The sequence below is a fragment of the Eutrigla gurnardus genome, assembly GCF_963514095.1.
Source record: "Eutrigla gurnardus genome assembly, chromosome: 15".
Lineage (NCBI taxonomy): Eukaryota > Metazoa > Chordata > Actinopteri > Perciformes > Triglidae > Eutrigla > Eutrigla gurnardus.
The window spans coordinates 11,589,788-11,606,078 of NC_139938.1; the positions used below are offsets into that span (position 1 = coordinate 11,589,788).

A 16,291-nucleotide genomic window follows, 5' to 3' on the forward strand; every position below is an offset into this window, starting at 1 on the left:
TGATTATCAAACTAAATTGAATAACCAGAGAAAATGATTTAATTCATTCCATTATTAAAAATGTGTAGTATAACGTGAGCATTTAAACCGGCACAGTTCACATGTTGATGCCGGCGCCCACATGTGCAGCTACTTGGCACGGAGACATATATTTAACATCATCAACAGTTAATTGACTCCATTCCAATGAGATGTGTCAATAATATTTATTACATCATAATATTATGATGTAATAAACATGTCATTTGTTGTTTTCTTTGCTAATGAATTGGCAGTCAGGTAGAGATTATAATCATATCATTTTATTAGGAAAATGTCATATAGGCCTACACACCAGAAAATTGTCTAAGCACTCAACACAAACCCTAAAGCTGTGAAAACCAGAACCTTGTAATGAATTTGTCTTGAATCTGTAACTTATTTGAGAGGCCCCATATAGGAACCTGTCAATCACCAAGTAGCCCCGCCCTAAAGCATCCCCTGCTTTATGGTCTGTTTGACTCTAAATGGACCATAATATACTAAATGAACATCATGCTGGATTGAAGAAGACTTGAAACTAGAGGTTGAGACCATAAACTCATGTTTACTAAGATTATAAATCAAGAGAGAAGTAGGATCATTTTCTCATTGACTTCCATGCAATCAGACTTCTTTTTGCAACCAGAGCAGTCACCCCCTGACTGTCAGCAGAGAGGATGCTTGTTTAAGGCACTTCAGCGTGGCTTCACTTTTCAGAACCAAAGGTTGAGGCTTGGTACAAACACCAGGCTTCCACTTATTCTAATGAATCCTCATTGACAAACTCACACATGAAGAATAATCAACTCTTGTTGTTTCCCACATTTAAATATGTATTGAATCATGTTCAATTGATGCATGTCCCAGACAATGCATTGTAATTATATTGCTGTGGGCAATATTTAAGTCAATGAGAAAATGACAAGATTATTATGTTATTTCATATTTTATGAAATAATGTACTCCCTTGCAGATTTCTACAGAAAAGCTCCCTTAAGCTCCTCAGGATTATTTAGTGGTGATGACATTATTATTGTGTGCTTACAGGTGCGTGTGTGTGTGTGTGTGTGTGTGTGTGTGTGTGTGTGTGTGTGTGTGTGTGTGTGTGTGTGTGTGTATGGGGTGTTTCATTCTTTAGTTGCAATCCATCCATGCGTAGTTAAACAGCGTGCGAATCACTCTCCTCCGTTGGTAGTGGTACTCTCTCTGTCTCGGTCCATGTGAAAAGTACAGGTGGCCTGAAAAGGGGGGATATATCATTGGTATCTATCCCCCAAACAGGAAGTGATACGTGACTAAAGTTCGACTGTTACCTACCTCTGTTCTCAAAAGCAGCATCCACTCTGAAGCCAATCCCACGGAGCTCTCTGTGGATGGATTTTGGGTACCCAGCATCCATTCTGCCCCTCCTTTCATTGTAGCTGTAGTAACATGGGGAGGTGTTGATTAACATATAAACTAATTTTCCCGACACATTATCTGAATGGGGATTCAGCCTATGGTTATGCTTAGTCACCTCCAGTATCTGTTCTTCACAAAGAACAGGGTTCTGCTGCTGAATGACACATGAACAGCAGCATCTATCTTGGTGACAGATGGAGGGAAGCCGAAGTCGCTGATAGGTTTGGGATAACCGGGTAGGACGGTGTTTCCTCTGATCCCCCAGTAATGATCCCCTGTGACATGAAAAGGCAGAGTTATATTCATGTTTATTATGCATGTTTTTATTTAAAAAAATATATATATTTATATACATATATATATGTATATAAAAATGTGGGTTATCATCCTTTAAAGTCAAATTTGTACCTTCAAAGAAAATCACAGGGTTGTGTTTCTTATACTCATAAGCAGCATCGACATTGCGGATTCCTGGCCAGACAGACTCTATTTTCTTCATACTGATGCCGTCCCAAGAGCTGCTCCTCTTCCAGAAATATCTGATAAAGAAACATTACATTCCATGACAAGCTGACAGGCATCTCACACGCATGATAAAAACTATTCTATGAGTTTAACTTTTAAAAGGATGTAGGCTTCGTGCATGCACAACATTTATTTACTTCCAGTCAGTCGGGATGACATTACTCTACAAATCCAATGTTAGGTTTATGCAACAAAACCTCTTAGTTAGGTTTAGCAAAAAAAACAAAAAAAACAAAAACATTTTGCATCATGTCCAAAACTGGCCTCGTGGTTGAAAGTCCTGTGTTGTTGGGACCCATCCACCTCCCCACCTGCCCACCATAGATTTCCTCAATATTTAATACTTCATATTAATATTTAATGTCAAACTCAAATGACGAAATTGAAGAGAAAGTTCATAGATATCTCACCCATCTTTGAAGAAGTAAAGACTATTCTGAATGAAGGTTGCAGCATCAAAAATCAGGTTCCGGTTGCACCTGTCTGGAGGAGTGTCTGATGTGGGTTCAGGATCTGGTTCTGGTCTGGGTTGTGGTTGTGGAACAGGTTTTTTGGTTGGGTGTGGATTTGGTTCAGGTTTAGTCGTCGGTTGAGCAGATGTTGCTCTGACTCCTTTGAGAGGCAAAATAGAAAGAAATGATACTGATCGGAGTGGTTGTCAGTGCTTTAATGGAAAGTGTTCCATTTCTTGTTCTAAAACATGAAACCCCCCATAAACTGAAAAATCAGTGTATGAATAAGTTGGGCTCTCACCATAGATAGCTTGTACTCCCTGTCTGTCGTCATCTGGTAGTACGTAGCCCTCTGTGTTCACATACTGGTAGGTGGGATACATCAGGGCTGTCTGGACCTGGGAGTGGGCTAATCCCAGTGCATGGCCAAACTCATGGGTTGCCACCAAGAACAGGTTGGATCCTGCAAATACACATCCATAAAATCACTATTGGTATATAATCAGCCAGGGTTGACCCTGACTTGCAATACAGCCAATTCCACCTGTAGTGATCGTGTTCATTCTCTCACACAGAAACTGCTTAGCTTCATGCCTTTGAGATTATGTTACGCAGATCACACTGTGGGCCTATTTCTTTAAAATGTGTTGTATGTTATTCCCCAAACACGTGAATAGCCAGAGTTGTTGTTGTTTTTTTAAATTTATCCCTGAGCCAGTTGCTAATGTTGCTACATTCATCGCTGTAACGGGGTCTGACGCTCTCTGTTGCTAATGACTGGGCAGGAAATGTATCAGCATTTTTAACAATAACAATGTTTTGTGATGTCAGCACCTGCTGAGGTCAGAGTCCAGTGTTCATCTTCATCAAAATGGGTGTCACCTCCGCTGCCATCTCCTGGGGAGAATGCGTGGGCCAAGACTCCATGCTCCCCATCGAACGGGGCAAAGTCTCCATGGTCTGGTTTTGAGAGGAGAATAAAAGTTAACAGTTAATTAACAGTTAGTTAACAGTTAGTTAACAGTTAGTTAACAGTTAGCTCAGATATTTTCCCAAAGGCACTGGCGGTACCTCGAGCCTTGAACATGATCATGATGTCAGCGGTGCCGCTGTCGATGTGCTTGAAATCCAGAGGAATGACGTCACTGTAGACTTTCAGAGCCTTGGCTAAGGTGGCATCCACATCACTTTGACTCATGTCTGGCGTGTACCGAGTGACCCTGCAGCAGTGTGTGATAAAAAACGGTGTACACATTTCTTAGCAGGAGTTTTATTGTGCTTTATGTTTGGATTTAGTGCTTGCAGAGAATGGTGCTCTGCGGTATGACATGAAGATGTTGTGTTGGACCTGTATGTGACCACAGGCTTGTCCCACTTTGGTCGACTGTCAAAGTGGCTATAACTGGCCACGTCTGTGAAACCACAACGGGGCCGAGACATCACTTCCAGGGTGTTGGAGTCCAACTGCCCCGACACCTCCAGGCCAAAATACTCCTGCATTTTTCTGAGAGTGTCGTCAAAGGAATCTAGAGAGCTGCGGTAGACACTGTCGGGGGCGCTGACACCCACATCGGAGAAAAAATGAGACAGATAGTCCTGGACAAAGAAAACAGGAATAAATAATCATGTCCAGATAAACCATATATAATTCAGCTGACTGACTAGTCATTTAGCAACTGCAGAATTTTGAGAGAAAATATGTATATGAGTATTCTTTAAATTATCACTTTATTTTAAATACTATTCATGGTCGGTATAAGTTCTGAAATAGTCAAAGAATGTATAATTTCCTCCTCATATTCATTGTTAGTGACGGCGTACACCATTCCTGCCCTGGATTCAAAACACTGTATGCATGTAATCCAACTCAGCCCGGTCTTCTAAAAATTACTTTTCCACACAACAAGACTATGTTGTGAGTTACGCTCAGTGTTTTACCGTGGATTACGTTCGTTCTTGACGTATCACAAATTGGTTCCAAACAAGTCTGCAGAAGTCCACATGCCAAGGAAATCTGGGTGGTGGATTGCTCAAAATAACGTTTCAGACCGATAACAGTGTCCCATAGTTTATACCTGAACATAACCAAATATTTTTGTTGCCTAATTGTGTTTTCAGTCAATTTCGTAGTAACTTTAAGCCTTTTAAACCTAACCAACTTGTTTTGTTGCCTAAATCTAACTTGTACAATGTTTATATTTTGTTTTTTTTGTTGACTATCTGTTTCAAACTCTTTTAAACTGAGACCATTCAGTCCATTCTAACTGTGTGATGATGATGGTGATTGTCGTTGTGTTATCAATTTTTGACTTCCACATTAACGACAAGCTAGGGATATTTTAAGTCTATTAGCACCCTGGTTTCTATAGGCAACAATGCTATTTGTTGGGGTTTATCTTTACTGTTTAACAATTTTGAAACAAAGAGTATTCATCTTACAGAATCACAGAGAAATTATGCTTCCTTCCCAAATATCGCCAGTAGAAATAAAAACAAGTCCAATATTTGAAGTTTGAGCACACTTCTTTTTACCTGGGCTTTAGCGAGCTCTTCTTGGCTGGGTGAAGTGGCGGGCACAGCTCCACAGAGTGCCACAATCACAACCATCATCACAGTTTTAACAGCCAGTGTCCCTTCCATGATTCCTTCTTTGTCTGCTGCAGAGAAGAAGGAATAACTCTGTGTCCTTTACTAAATCGCCTCACACACTCAGCTCACAGTTGGATTGCACTAGTTGGTAGTTTCCTGAAATAGACAATTTCAGTGTTTTGTGTGCGAGGCAAAGAGCAGAGAGATGCATGATGGGGCATTAAAACATTCCTGCAAGTGTCTGAACAGGCCCATTGAGAACAACAGAAGAAGAAGGAGAGGTAAGATGAGGGCAACAGCTTCATGGCAGCTTGGGCCTGCATGGACATGAAGGAGATCAAAATGAACCATTGTAGTAACAGTGTTTTGATTCATACAAGAGGAGCATCGTTCTCTGGATGTTCCCCGAGTTTTAAATTTCATTGACAACACTGAGTTTCATTCCTTTCAGTTGCTTTTAACTTGTGTCAAGTTGGTGTGGAATCTTAATAAAGATTTGGGGACCAAACTCAATGTCACCAAACTCATTGTCACCCTTTTAAAAAAACTGCTATTATATGTGGTAGCATTTGAGCATTATTAAGAATGATCTGGACAGATAATGGGAAAGACTGAATTAGAGTATTACGTAGTTTTTGATTTACTATAGAGCTAACTTAGTTTAAGAAGGGCACATATTTTTCATTAAATTGTATATTATTTTAAAAGAGCACTCCATGTGCCACTAACGGGTCCCAAACAATGTTTCAAATGTCCTGAAAATTTCCTTGTTTTCAAAATCCTCAGGCTTCACTCAAAAACCTTTTGAATCGTGTATGTGACAGACAGACAGACCAAGTGAAATACATGTGAATAATCCTTTATTAAAATCATGATAAACAGGTACATACTTGAAATCTGACCTTTGCATTAAAAAGCATGTTGAGGAGCAGAGGGTCCACCAAGTGGTGAAATGACACCCGCTCCACCCACTGAGCCACAACCACACAATATAATAGTAGAATTATCAGTGCAGTTTCAATATAAAAAAACTTTTTTATTAATTAATTAATTTACATTAATTTGCCAGATGTTTATTACTCCTGCTAATGTTGTCCAATTGCATATATTTTAAATACATTATTGAAATGCATTTATTTCCAAAGCTTTCCAGCTCATCTATGATTAGATTACAGATGTAAAGAACAGTAGCACTGGTAGTGATAGGTCAAATGCCAAAATGACTTTTGACATCTTCAAGATGTTTCATCGCTATCATCACTCAAGGAGGCTGCATCAGGACCTTCCTGACAGCAGTAGCCCCTCAGATTAGACGTCTGATTTCCTACACAACATCAATGCTGAAAGGTACGTATAACAAACATGAAGACAATATATAAAATATTATACAATTGTATTTATATACTACAACTCTGAATATATTTGATACAAATATTTAAAATATAATATTTTGCGAATAATTACAACTTAAAACATACTATTTTTAACACTGTAGGTATACATTCACTCTCATTCCGCTTGCCTACGGTAATAAGTTAACTGAAGTGAACTCTAGAAGTTGGTGCAGCGCAGGAAGTAGCTGTTCCTCAGCACACGGTACAACCTCCTGGTCCTCAGGTTGTACTCAAACATGTAGGGTCCACTGTAGATGTAAGTAAAACCTGCACAACAGAAGCTTACGGTTAGATTCTGTGCTTGTTCATTGAATAGTTTTTTGGGAAATATGCTTAAACCCTTTGTTGCCCAGAAAAAGATGAAACATTGATAGCATATCAGAGAAATGGGAGTAGAATGGACATAGAACATTTTTAAGTGGTTGTTTGACTAAAACAAAAGGATATGCGATATTTGTTATTTGCTATGTTGCCAACACATTTGGAGAGTGAAAGACGGAGGAGTTAGGCTGTGGGACAGTTAGACTCAGCTCCACCACTATTCACCACCCTGCTGCTCAGCTCATTTTCTGTCACCAGTCTAGCATTAAAGAATGACAGAATTAGCTGGTTAGCCAACTAGCCAGCTGTAAATTAGCTAGCTTGGTAATTCAACTACCTTAATGTTGCACTGCAATGTTGAGTATGTGGATGAAGCATTAAGTTGTTAAATTTGACACATTTAGTCCGTCTCTGTGTTTCATTTCACAGATGTGAAATGAAAGTGGTATCGATCTTCCTTCTTTCAGCAAGAAAGCTAAATATGACACTTCCCCAAATATTATGCCAATCTGGGCAGATTCATTCATTTTTTTAGAGAAATTGCTACTGCTGCTCACCTCTGTATTGGAAAGCTGCAGTCACCTTGCCGGACAGGCCAGAGAAAGTCTGCCCCACTCTCTTGGGGAAACCCTGGTCCATTGTCTTTCTGGCCTCATCATAGCTGAGGAAACACAGACAGTAATTAGATTCAATGAAGGCAAACATGTAAGAAAAAGAAAGAAAAAGAAAAAATATCGGCTTCTCTGATGTATACCTGAAGTAATTGCTGCCCACAAAAAACAAAGTCTTGCCAGATTCCATGTCATAGAGGGCCGCATCAATTTTCCTCACACCTCGTGGAAAACCAAAACTGGAAATTTTTTTAGGATAGCCACTAACAAGATTATAGCCACTGAAGGCCCACACTTTTCGACCTGCAGAGAGGAAAGGGAAATACAAAGTTGTCTGAGATAAATTCAGAAATGGTGTCATATAAGCGCCTTGGGTAGATGAGGCAGACAAATACCTTTAAAGAGAAAGACTCTGTCTGAGTTTCTGCTTTCATAAGCAGCATCGATGTTGGTGGGGGCATTGGGCCAGAAGTTCTTGATGGCACTTTGCTGAGGTGTGTTGCTCTGAGGGTAACTCCGCCAGAAGAAGCTGGGAACACATAAGATAATTTGCATAACCAAGACCATAAACAATCCTAATAGGCTTTGGATTCTGTTGTTTTAGCATTTTGCTGTACAGTCAGTCTGATACCTGTCCTTGAAGAAGAGCATCTCTCCGCGTAGTGTAGTGACAGCATCCAACACCATGGTAGAATCACAGGCATCAGGGGTGGTGGGGGGTTCAGGGTTAACTACGAAGGGATCTTTATCAGAATTTGGACCTGGAGGAAAATCGGAACCTCATTTCAACAATGACGTTATCAAAGATTATCAGAGATTTTGGTCAAGTGCAACGAGTGCAAACAGGCGTGGATGATCCAGCCAGTTAGTACTGACCGTAGAGAGACTGGATACCGTTGACGTCATCCCTGGGCAGAATAAAGGTGTCAGGGTTTCGGTATGTGTACACAGGGTACATGAGAGCACCAGGATCATCAGAGTGAGACAAGCCCAGGGAGTGGCCAAACTCATGGGCAGCCACCATGAAGAGGTTATAGCCTGCAGCATAAAAAACATACGTACATGCCTTAAGTTCAGCAATTTGGAACCAGAGTGATAAGAGAGGCTGGAGCTAAGCAGAACCATAATTTTTTTATAGTGGTGGCTCGGCTGAGACAATTGCTCACATTGGGGTGGCACATAAACCGCAAATTTTGTTTGGGATCCGCCCCTGGAGCTAAGTATAAGCGAAGAGGACATTCTAGGTCAGCAACTTCCCGACCGAACAACGTTGTGGTAGCGACCTGTCAATCATAAGGTAGCCCCACCTTAAATCATCCCCTGCTGTATGGTCTATTTGACTCTAAAATCCTGACATCAATCCATCAACCATTTGCATCACATAGCTCAATAAGATCATGAGCTTATTTCTTTAACCTGCAAATCCAATTCCTCCCAACATTATGTCCCACATATCATCCTGTTTTACTGAAAATACGTCACCATACAGAAGATAGATACTGCATTGGCTTCACTTTTCACTTGGCGGTTGTCGCCTGGTTACAACTCCTTTCCATGACTATACCACGTCAAAACTTACAGACATTAATTGGGTAAACGAGACACCATGCTGTGCATAGATTACAAACTCACCTCTGTTTGAGCGGAAAGTGAAGGTCTCATCCTCATCAAAATGTGCATCTCCTCCAATGCCAGGGGCGGGGGCGAAGGCATGGGCAAGAGTACCATCAGGGCCATCAAAGGGGTAATAATCACCATGTGCTGGAAGAAGAACATACTCATCTCAGGTTTGTCAAACTAGAATGTGTGTGACAAAATGTACTTCTGAAGTCAGTCTTCTGCACTATATCTTTATAAAAAGCAAAGAATCTGAATTGGGTGACAGAAATGCATTATATCCCACAACACAAACACTAGTGTTTAAGGTTCTGTGTGGACAACCTTAAAGATAACTTCAAGATTGCTGCAAGCACCGGCATGCCACCAGCTAAATATGTGATAAATACAATACTCAACGGCATGCAGCTGTTGCCAGTAGTGAAGATATGCCACTCAAATATGTAACTATATCAGAGTTGTCAACAAGCTGTACTTGTACTTAACTGTATTTAAATGTTAGTCTACCTTGTACAGCCCACATTGTTTCAGTGGGAAATATCTTATAGTGTAATATATTTTAATATCCTATAATAGTCAGCCTTCCTACATACTTTAAATACATTTTGCTGCTAATAAATCTGTCCTTTCACTGAGAATACAGAGTTGTACTTGTGACGGAGCATTTTAAGATGTTGGTATTTCTACATTTACTTAAAGTAAAGTATCTGCGTACTTCTTCCACCACTGAAAGTTATTCTGTACTCACATCGACGGCCAAAGGAGATCATGATGTCAGCTGTGCCACTGTAGATCCTTGTGAATCTCAGAGGAGTGACTTTGGCCCAAACCTGCAGCGCTCTGTCTATGGAGTCGTCTACCTCTGACACAGACATGTCAGGTGTGTAGTTCTCTATCCTGTAACAGTTCAGGATATTATTAGTTAGACTCAATACAATTCATCTCTCACACAGTACCTCTCTTCAGATCAGTCACCTGTAGGTCAGGCTGTTCTTCTCCCACTTGAGGTTACTTCCAAACGTGGAGAAACGGGCGATGTTGCCATCTGGAACGCCACAGCGAGGCTTCTTCATCATCGCCATGGTGTCAGTATCCAGCGTCCCAGTGATCTCCAGACCAAAGAATCTCTGCATCTCAGTCAGCTTCCTGCTCAGCGGGCTGATCCCCCTTCTGATACTCGGACGTTTGGCCTCTGTTAGGTTGAAGAAATTCTTCAAGTAGCTCTGCAAACAGAGGTGAGAATTTAATATTTATCAGTGGGTTAGAGCCTCAGAATTTGTTGACTCACTAAAAATGCACACAACAACACATAGCAAAGATACTTACCTCTGCAAAACCTTCATCCTGCACAGTTATTTGTGGCGCAGGCACACAGTAAACTGTGGCTGCCAGGCTCAGTATCATGCACAGACTGCCACACCTCATGCTTCCTTGTTGAATGTGACCTGTGTGTCTGCTGAATCAGTTGTTATATAGGCTGAGGAGTGGACGTGTAGGGGAGTGGGCGTGTTGAGCAACTACCTGCTTGAGTCAGAGGAAGTATTCCATAGCATTGATTGCTCACCCAAGAAAATAAATCCCAATGACGCATGGCATGTCCACAGAGAAACAACAGATTTTCATATCAAACAGGCACAAAGTGGCTCAATAAAACAAGTGATAGAAGTGATTGTTAGTGAGCAGTTTAACAGGAGGAGCTGCCCAAGGTATTGTGTTTGCTGATCATTTTATCTGTTGCTTGAGTTTCTATTCTGATATTCTCGTCAGATTTTTCAGGCAGTCCGTCGTGAATTTTTAAAGGTCTTTGATCACAGACTGTCTACTCTAACCCTCAGGCTACTGTTGCACAGACAAGCTGCGTCATGTCCAGGCCTTCTGACAGCTTATGGAGTACTTGTAGATGTCACATGCTAAACAACTCTAGACACATATCACAACATCCAGACAGCTGCAACAATGTGGTTCATGGTTTCATCTCAAAGGTTTCTGCCTTCATTATTGTAACACTGAGTTCTGTGACATCGTCATCTCTGCTGTAATGCATCCAAATTGTTTGTCAATTGACAGAGAGGTTTCCTTCCAACAAATACATTATTTTCTTCATCAAATATATGTATGATCAGTTTTTATATGTATTTATGTATATATTTATGTAACATTTGTGTATTATTGTTTGTGGAAAACTACATTGTGGTTGCTGTTTCCTAACGCTGGACACTGGGAGGAGCACTGCATGTCTTTGTTTTGCAATGTATGTCTTGTGTGGATAAACCCAATACATGTAGACATGAAAGTGTTGCAATAGAAAAAATAAAAACATGAAAACAAATAAATACACATTTCACATTCTCGAAAATATACTTTTCCTTTAAAAATGTTTTTTTTTGGGGGGAAAGTAGGCCTATCTGCCTTTAATCAGATACTGCTTTCCCAATTGCGTGCTCCAGACCATGCCATCTTCCTCTGCCACCAAGTGGAGAGATGCCTGGCAGGGGCATCAATCGGGTATGGCAAGGTATGGCAGCTGCCACACCTTGGCTCCAGGGGAAAATGTAAATATTCGTTTTTTTTAATACATTTATGGAATTACTCTGTGTCAATTTGTATTGATTAATATATTATTTAATACATATAAATTAACTACAAGTGAAAATCAGAACAACACAATCGATTTCTCTAGATATTATCTTTCCCAACACTTGTATCCCCCCTCCATATCTTGAAATGTGGTATCTCCCAGCCCCCCCTGACGAGACGACGGAGGTCAGAGCTGGGTCATTATTGTTATCGCGTTTTTGTTTTGCTAAGCTAATTAACTAAAATGAAAAGGAAGCAGATAACTTTAGAATTTTTTTTATAAAAAAAAAAAGGCAGGTGATGGGTCCAATGTTGCCCCAGCAACGGAGGGAGGAGGACCAGGTAGTGAAGGCGGGATTCAGGCTGTTAACAAGGCTGTAAGCCACTCAGCACCCTCTTCTCCCTCCCTCCCTCCCTCCCTCTCCTCTTTGCATTTGGACTTTAACAGTTTTAAGTTGACCTGGTATGTTCACGTGATATTGTTGCAATTACATAGTGAATGAAGTGAAAAGAATGAGTGAAATTGTGTTTGTCAGAAAGGCTATTACTGCTCTCTAAACCTGCCGCTGGATGCGTAACGGCGCATTTGACTGAATTGATTGATTGACGTGCGTAGTTAAGTGTTTGTGTCCATAGTTACGTTAGCGGAATGTGAGTGAGACTGCATTTGAATAAGTTCAAATTTTCCTAACCACACAGATAAGCTACATAGCAGACTTGTCACTTTTGTTATGATTATTTGCTGGGCATGTATATTGATTGATACTGTAGTTAAGTCATGTGACTAGTAACCTTGCCATACCTTAGCTTTGGCTGAATTGACGCCACTGATGCCTGGTACAGCTGCTCTGCATTTGAGTAACGAGGGGACGGCTGTTAAAAGGCAACGGCATGCACCTGGAGGGGTTGGAAGGGTTGAAGTGTGCTACACTTCCCTAGACCAGTGATGTAGGAGGACAGGCGTAAGCAAGAGTAGGCAACGGAGACATGAATCCGCTTAGATAACTTTCTTTTCCCCTCAGTACTGGAGGTTGCTTTTTCGTTTGGACTAACTTTTGTTGCTTTTTTGGGAGGACTACTTTTGTTGCTGTTTATCCCCTTTTTCTGGGAGGACTACTTTGGTTGCTGTTTTCCACTGTCCAGGGAGGATTTATATTATTTTTGACTTTAATTGAGTATGTGACTCCAGTTCCCCAACCTTGTTAAATAAAAATGTGTATTTCATTCCTTTGGTTGTGGACCTTTTTTTCATCTATCTATCTATCTATCTATCTATCTATCTATCTATCTATCTATCTATCTATCTATCTATCTATCTATCTATCTATCTATCTATCTATCTATCTATCTATCTATCTATCTATCTATCTGTCTATCTGTCTGTCTATCTGTCTGTCTGTCTGTCTGTCTGTCTGTCTGTCTGTCTGTCTGTCTGTCTGTCTGTCTGTCAACTGTTTAGAAACATATATAATGTACAGTATATATTACCACATTATTTTCTAATTCCTATTGATGAAAAGATACTTTACACTATTGCATAACACATTTTTAATGATCAATATATTTCACCAACTATAGAATCAAGTTTTTTTTTCTACATATACTCATATACGTATACTCTAATATATACTCTCGGTCTTATTGAGATGCAGAAGCAGCATGGAAAACAGGTTGTTAACTTTAAATCTGTAAAAAGCTAAATAAGAGACAAACAGATTCAGAAATCTTTTTAAACAAGTTTTATTTGCTAATTCATGGTGCCAATTACTTTTCGCTTTGTCATATTTTAAAAATATATATTAAGATTCATACATTCATGTGTTTTCACACAGTGGTATACAAAACTGTGAAGACATGCAATTTAATAATGTTAAATATATAAACACAAAATCAAAACTACAACAATGACATTAAATAACACCTGTGACTGAAATAAACTCCCATTCAAATTAAGTTTAACAAGCAATGGTTGACATCACTAACATTTTATATAGTACAAATAAGGTGCTGATCTCAGGTAGTATATACCTATAAATATGTAACAATAAGATATAGTATTACAATATTATGGAAATATTATGGGGCCTTCGTTCTCATTTGTTGCAGCTATGAGGAAGTGAGCAGGTGAACTGGTCTAGAATTGGTTGCAGGGCAGGAAGTAGCTGTTTCTCAGCACACGGAACAACTTCCCGCTCCTGAGACTGTACTCAAACATATAGGGTCCACTGTAGATGTAGGTAAAACCTGCAAAGCGATTAATTCAAGGTTAGTTTCTGGGAAAAAGTTTTCTCATTTCTGTAACTGTGATTTGAAAAACGTGGACTGCTGCTCACCTCTGAGCTGGAAAGCTGCGGTCACCTTGCCGGACAGGCCAGAGAAGGTCTCGTCCACTCGCTTGGGGAAACCCTGGTCCATGGTGTTTCTGGCCTCATCATAGCTGAGGAAACGCAGACAGTAATTATGTTAATCTACATTTGTAAACCGTCATTAGCCACCTGAATTCATTTCACCATCATTTGAACACACCTGTAGTAGTCGCTGCCCACAAAGAACAGAGTCTTGCCAGATTCCACATCATAGAGGGCAGCATCAATCTTCTTCACACTTGCGGGCAGACCAAAACTGGAAATTGACTTTGGAAAGTCACGCTTAAGATCATAGCCACTGAAAGCCCACACTTTCTGATCTGTATAGACAGTAACAGAGAAGTATATTCAGTTTATACTTGTGAAGGTTAAAATCTTCACAAAAATACTCTGATCAGGACCAGGAAAGATACCTTTAAATAATAAGACACTGTCTGTCTCGTGGCTTTCATAAGCAGCATCAACGCTGTCAGGGGCATTGGGCCAGAAGTCCGTGATGACAGTTTGCTGAGGTCTGTTGCTCTGAGGGAAAATCCGCCAGAAGAAGCTGGGAACACACAAGATAATTTGCATAACCCAGACCATAAACAATCGTAACAGGCTTTGGATTCTGTTGTTTTAGCATTTTGCTGTTCAGTAAGTCTGATACCTGTCCTTGAAGAAGAGCATCTCTCCTCGCAGGCTGGCAACAGCATCTAACACCATGTTTGAATCACAGGCATCAGGGGTGGTGGGGGGCTCAGGGTCAATTACAAAGGGATCTTTATCAGTGTTCGGACCTGGAGGAAAATCAAAATCTCATTTCAACGATGGTGAAGATTATCAGAGATTTTGGTCAAGTGCAACGAATGCAAACAGGCGTGGATGATCCAGCCAGTTAGTACTGACCATAGAGAGACTGGATACCGTTGACGTCATCCCTGGGCAGAACAAATGTGTCAGGGTTTCTGTATCTGTACAGAGGGTACATGAGAGCACCAGGATCATCAGAGTGAGACAAGCCCAGGGAGTGGCCAAACTCATGGGCAGCCACCATGAAGAGGACGTAGCCTAGAGCAGAAAACACATACGTTCATCTATCAATCAATCTGCAACTTCAGCTCTGCACAGAGCTAGAGAAGGTTGTGAGAAAATCTTTTCAATTATCAAATCCAATTCCTCCCAACGTTTGTTCCGCCTGCTTATTCTAGATATACTCAATAGAAACTCTGCATTGGCTTCACTTCTCAGGTTGCAGCCTGGTTACAGCTCCTTTAATGTGATTATACCACGTGAAAATGAACAGACAGTAGTTAGTGGGTAAAAGAGAACAAACTTACCAGTGTTTGAGCGGAAAGTGAAGGTCTCATCCTCATCAAAATGAGCATCTCCTCCAATGCCAGGGGCGGGGGCGAAGGCATGGGCAAGAGTACCGTCAGGGCCATCAAAGGGGTAACCATCACCATGTGCTGGAACAAAAAACATACTCGTGTCAAGTTTGTCAAACAAAAACCAAATTTGACAAAACCAAACAAAACAACAAATCAGCATATTTGAGCAGCAGTGATTCAAGACACGGAAAACACATGGAGTTAAAGGAAAGATGCTTTATGGGACATCACAACCAACCCGGAAAGACACGGAATAAGTTATTCTGTACTCACATCGACGGCCAAAGGAGATCATGATGTCAGCGGTGCCACTGTAGATCCTTGTGAATCTCAGAGGAGTGACTTTGGCCCAAACCTGCAGCGCTTTGTCTATGGAGTCGTCTACCTCTGACACAGACATGTCAGGTGTGTAGTTCTCTATCCTGTAACAGTTCAGGATATTATTAGTTAGACTCAATACAATTAATCTCTCACACACTTACACTCTTCAGATCAGTCACCTGTAGGTCAGGCTGTTCGTCTGCCACTTGAGGTTACTTCCAAACGTGGAGAAACGGGCGATTTTGACATCTGTAACGCCACAGCGAGGCTTCTTCATCATCGCCATGGTGTCAGCATCCAGCGTCCCAGTGATCTCCAGACCAAAGAATCTCTGCATCTCACTCAGCTTCCTGATCACCGGGCTGATCCCCCGTCTGATACTCGGACCTTTCTCTTCCGTTAGGTTGAAGAAATTCTTCAGATAGCTCTGCAAGTGAACAGGAGATACTTATAGACATATATAATGCACTTTATGTTTGTTAAAATGCAGTAATCTATTTACAAGACCTTGAATGTTGAAGTGTCAACGCACACTTCACAATAAAATAGCAAGAAAGAACGCAGAAGAAAAATCCAGAATACAAACCTCTGCGAAATCCATATCTTGGCCAGTAAGCTGTGATATTGGCACAGCGTAAACTGTGATCGCCAGGCTCAGTAGGATGCACACGTTGAACGTCTTCATGTTTACTTGCAACTTGTGCCCCTAACTTGTGTTTCTGTGCT

General features: G+C 40.7%; 2 protein-coding genes across 2 annotated transcripts; both read right to left on the reverse strand.

Moving 5' to 3' along the window:
- Nucleotides 1–280: 280 nt before the first annotated feature.
- Nucleotides 281–10,370, reverse strand: LOC311025307 (uncharacterized protein). The gene is made up of 20 exons (XM_084028158.1): nt 10,258–10,370; nt 9,907–10,154; nt 9,680–9,828; nt 8,947–9,075; nt 8,191–8,352; nt 7,946–8,075; nt 7,710–7,843; nt 7,458–7,617; nt 7,261–7,364; nt 6,544–6,649; nt 4,932–5,085; nt 3,748–3,995; nt 3,471–3,619; nt 3,234–3,359; nt 2,701–2,862; nt 2,358–2,559; nt 1,831–1,961; nt 1,538–1,697; nt 1,339–1,442; nt 281–1,259 (listed from the first exon to the last, which is right to left on the reverse strand). The coding sequence occupies exons 1-20, from the start codon at nt 10,354–10,356 to the stop codon at nt 1,156–1,158; spliced, it is 2,961 nt and encodes a 986-aa protein (XP_083884284.1). The 5' UTR covers nt 10,357–10,370; the 3' UTR covers nt 281–1,155.
- A 2,671-nt stretch (nt 10,371–13,041) lies between these two features.
- Nucleotides 13,042–16,291, reverse strand: LOC311026139 (collagenase 3-like). Its single transcript, XM_084029500.1, has 10 exons — nt 16,152–16,291; nt 15,745–15,992; nt 15,518–15,666; nt 15,194–15,322; nt 14,763–14,924; nt 14,524–14,653; nt 14,288–14,421; nt 14,035–14,194; nt 13,842–13,945; nt 13,042–13,752 (listed from the first exon to the last, which is right to left on the reverse strand). The coding sequence occupies exons 1-10, from the start codon at nt 16,248–16,250 to the stop codon at nt 13,643–13,645; spliced, it is 1,425 nt and encodes a 474-aa protein (XP_083885626.1). The 5' UTR covers nt 16,251–16,291; the 3' UTR covers nt 13,042–13,642.

Bases quoted from the DNA above. Each gene is read 5' to 3' on its own strand.
- LOC311025307 (XM_084028158.1), bottom strand. From the start codon at position 10,356: ATGAGGTGTGGCAGTCTGTGCATGATACTGAGCCTGGCAGCCACAGTT. The intron at 9,829-9,906 runs GTGACTGATCTG...GAACTGTTACAG, and splicing joins AAGAACAGCCTGACCTACAG to GATAGAGAACTACACACCTG. The intron at 3,620-3,747 runs GTCCAACACAAC...ACACTGCTGCAG, and splicing joins AAGCCTGTGGTCACATACAG to GGTCACTCGGTACACGCCAG.
- LOC311026139 (XM_084029500.1), bottom strand. From the start codon at position 16,250: ATGAAGACGTTCAACGTGTGCATCCTACTGAGCCTGGCGATCACAGTT. The intron at 15,323-15,517 runs GTGAGTACAGAA...TTTTTGTTCCAG, and splicing joins GATCTCCTTTGGCCGTCGAT to CACATGGTGATGGTTACCCC. The intron at 14,195-14,287 runs GTATCTTTCCTG...CTGTCTATACAG, and splicing joins CAGTGTCTTATTATTTAAAG to ATCAGAAAGTGTGGGCTTTC.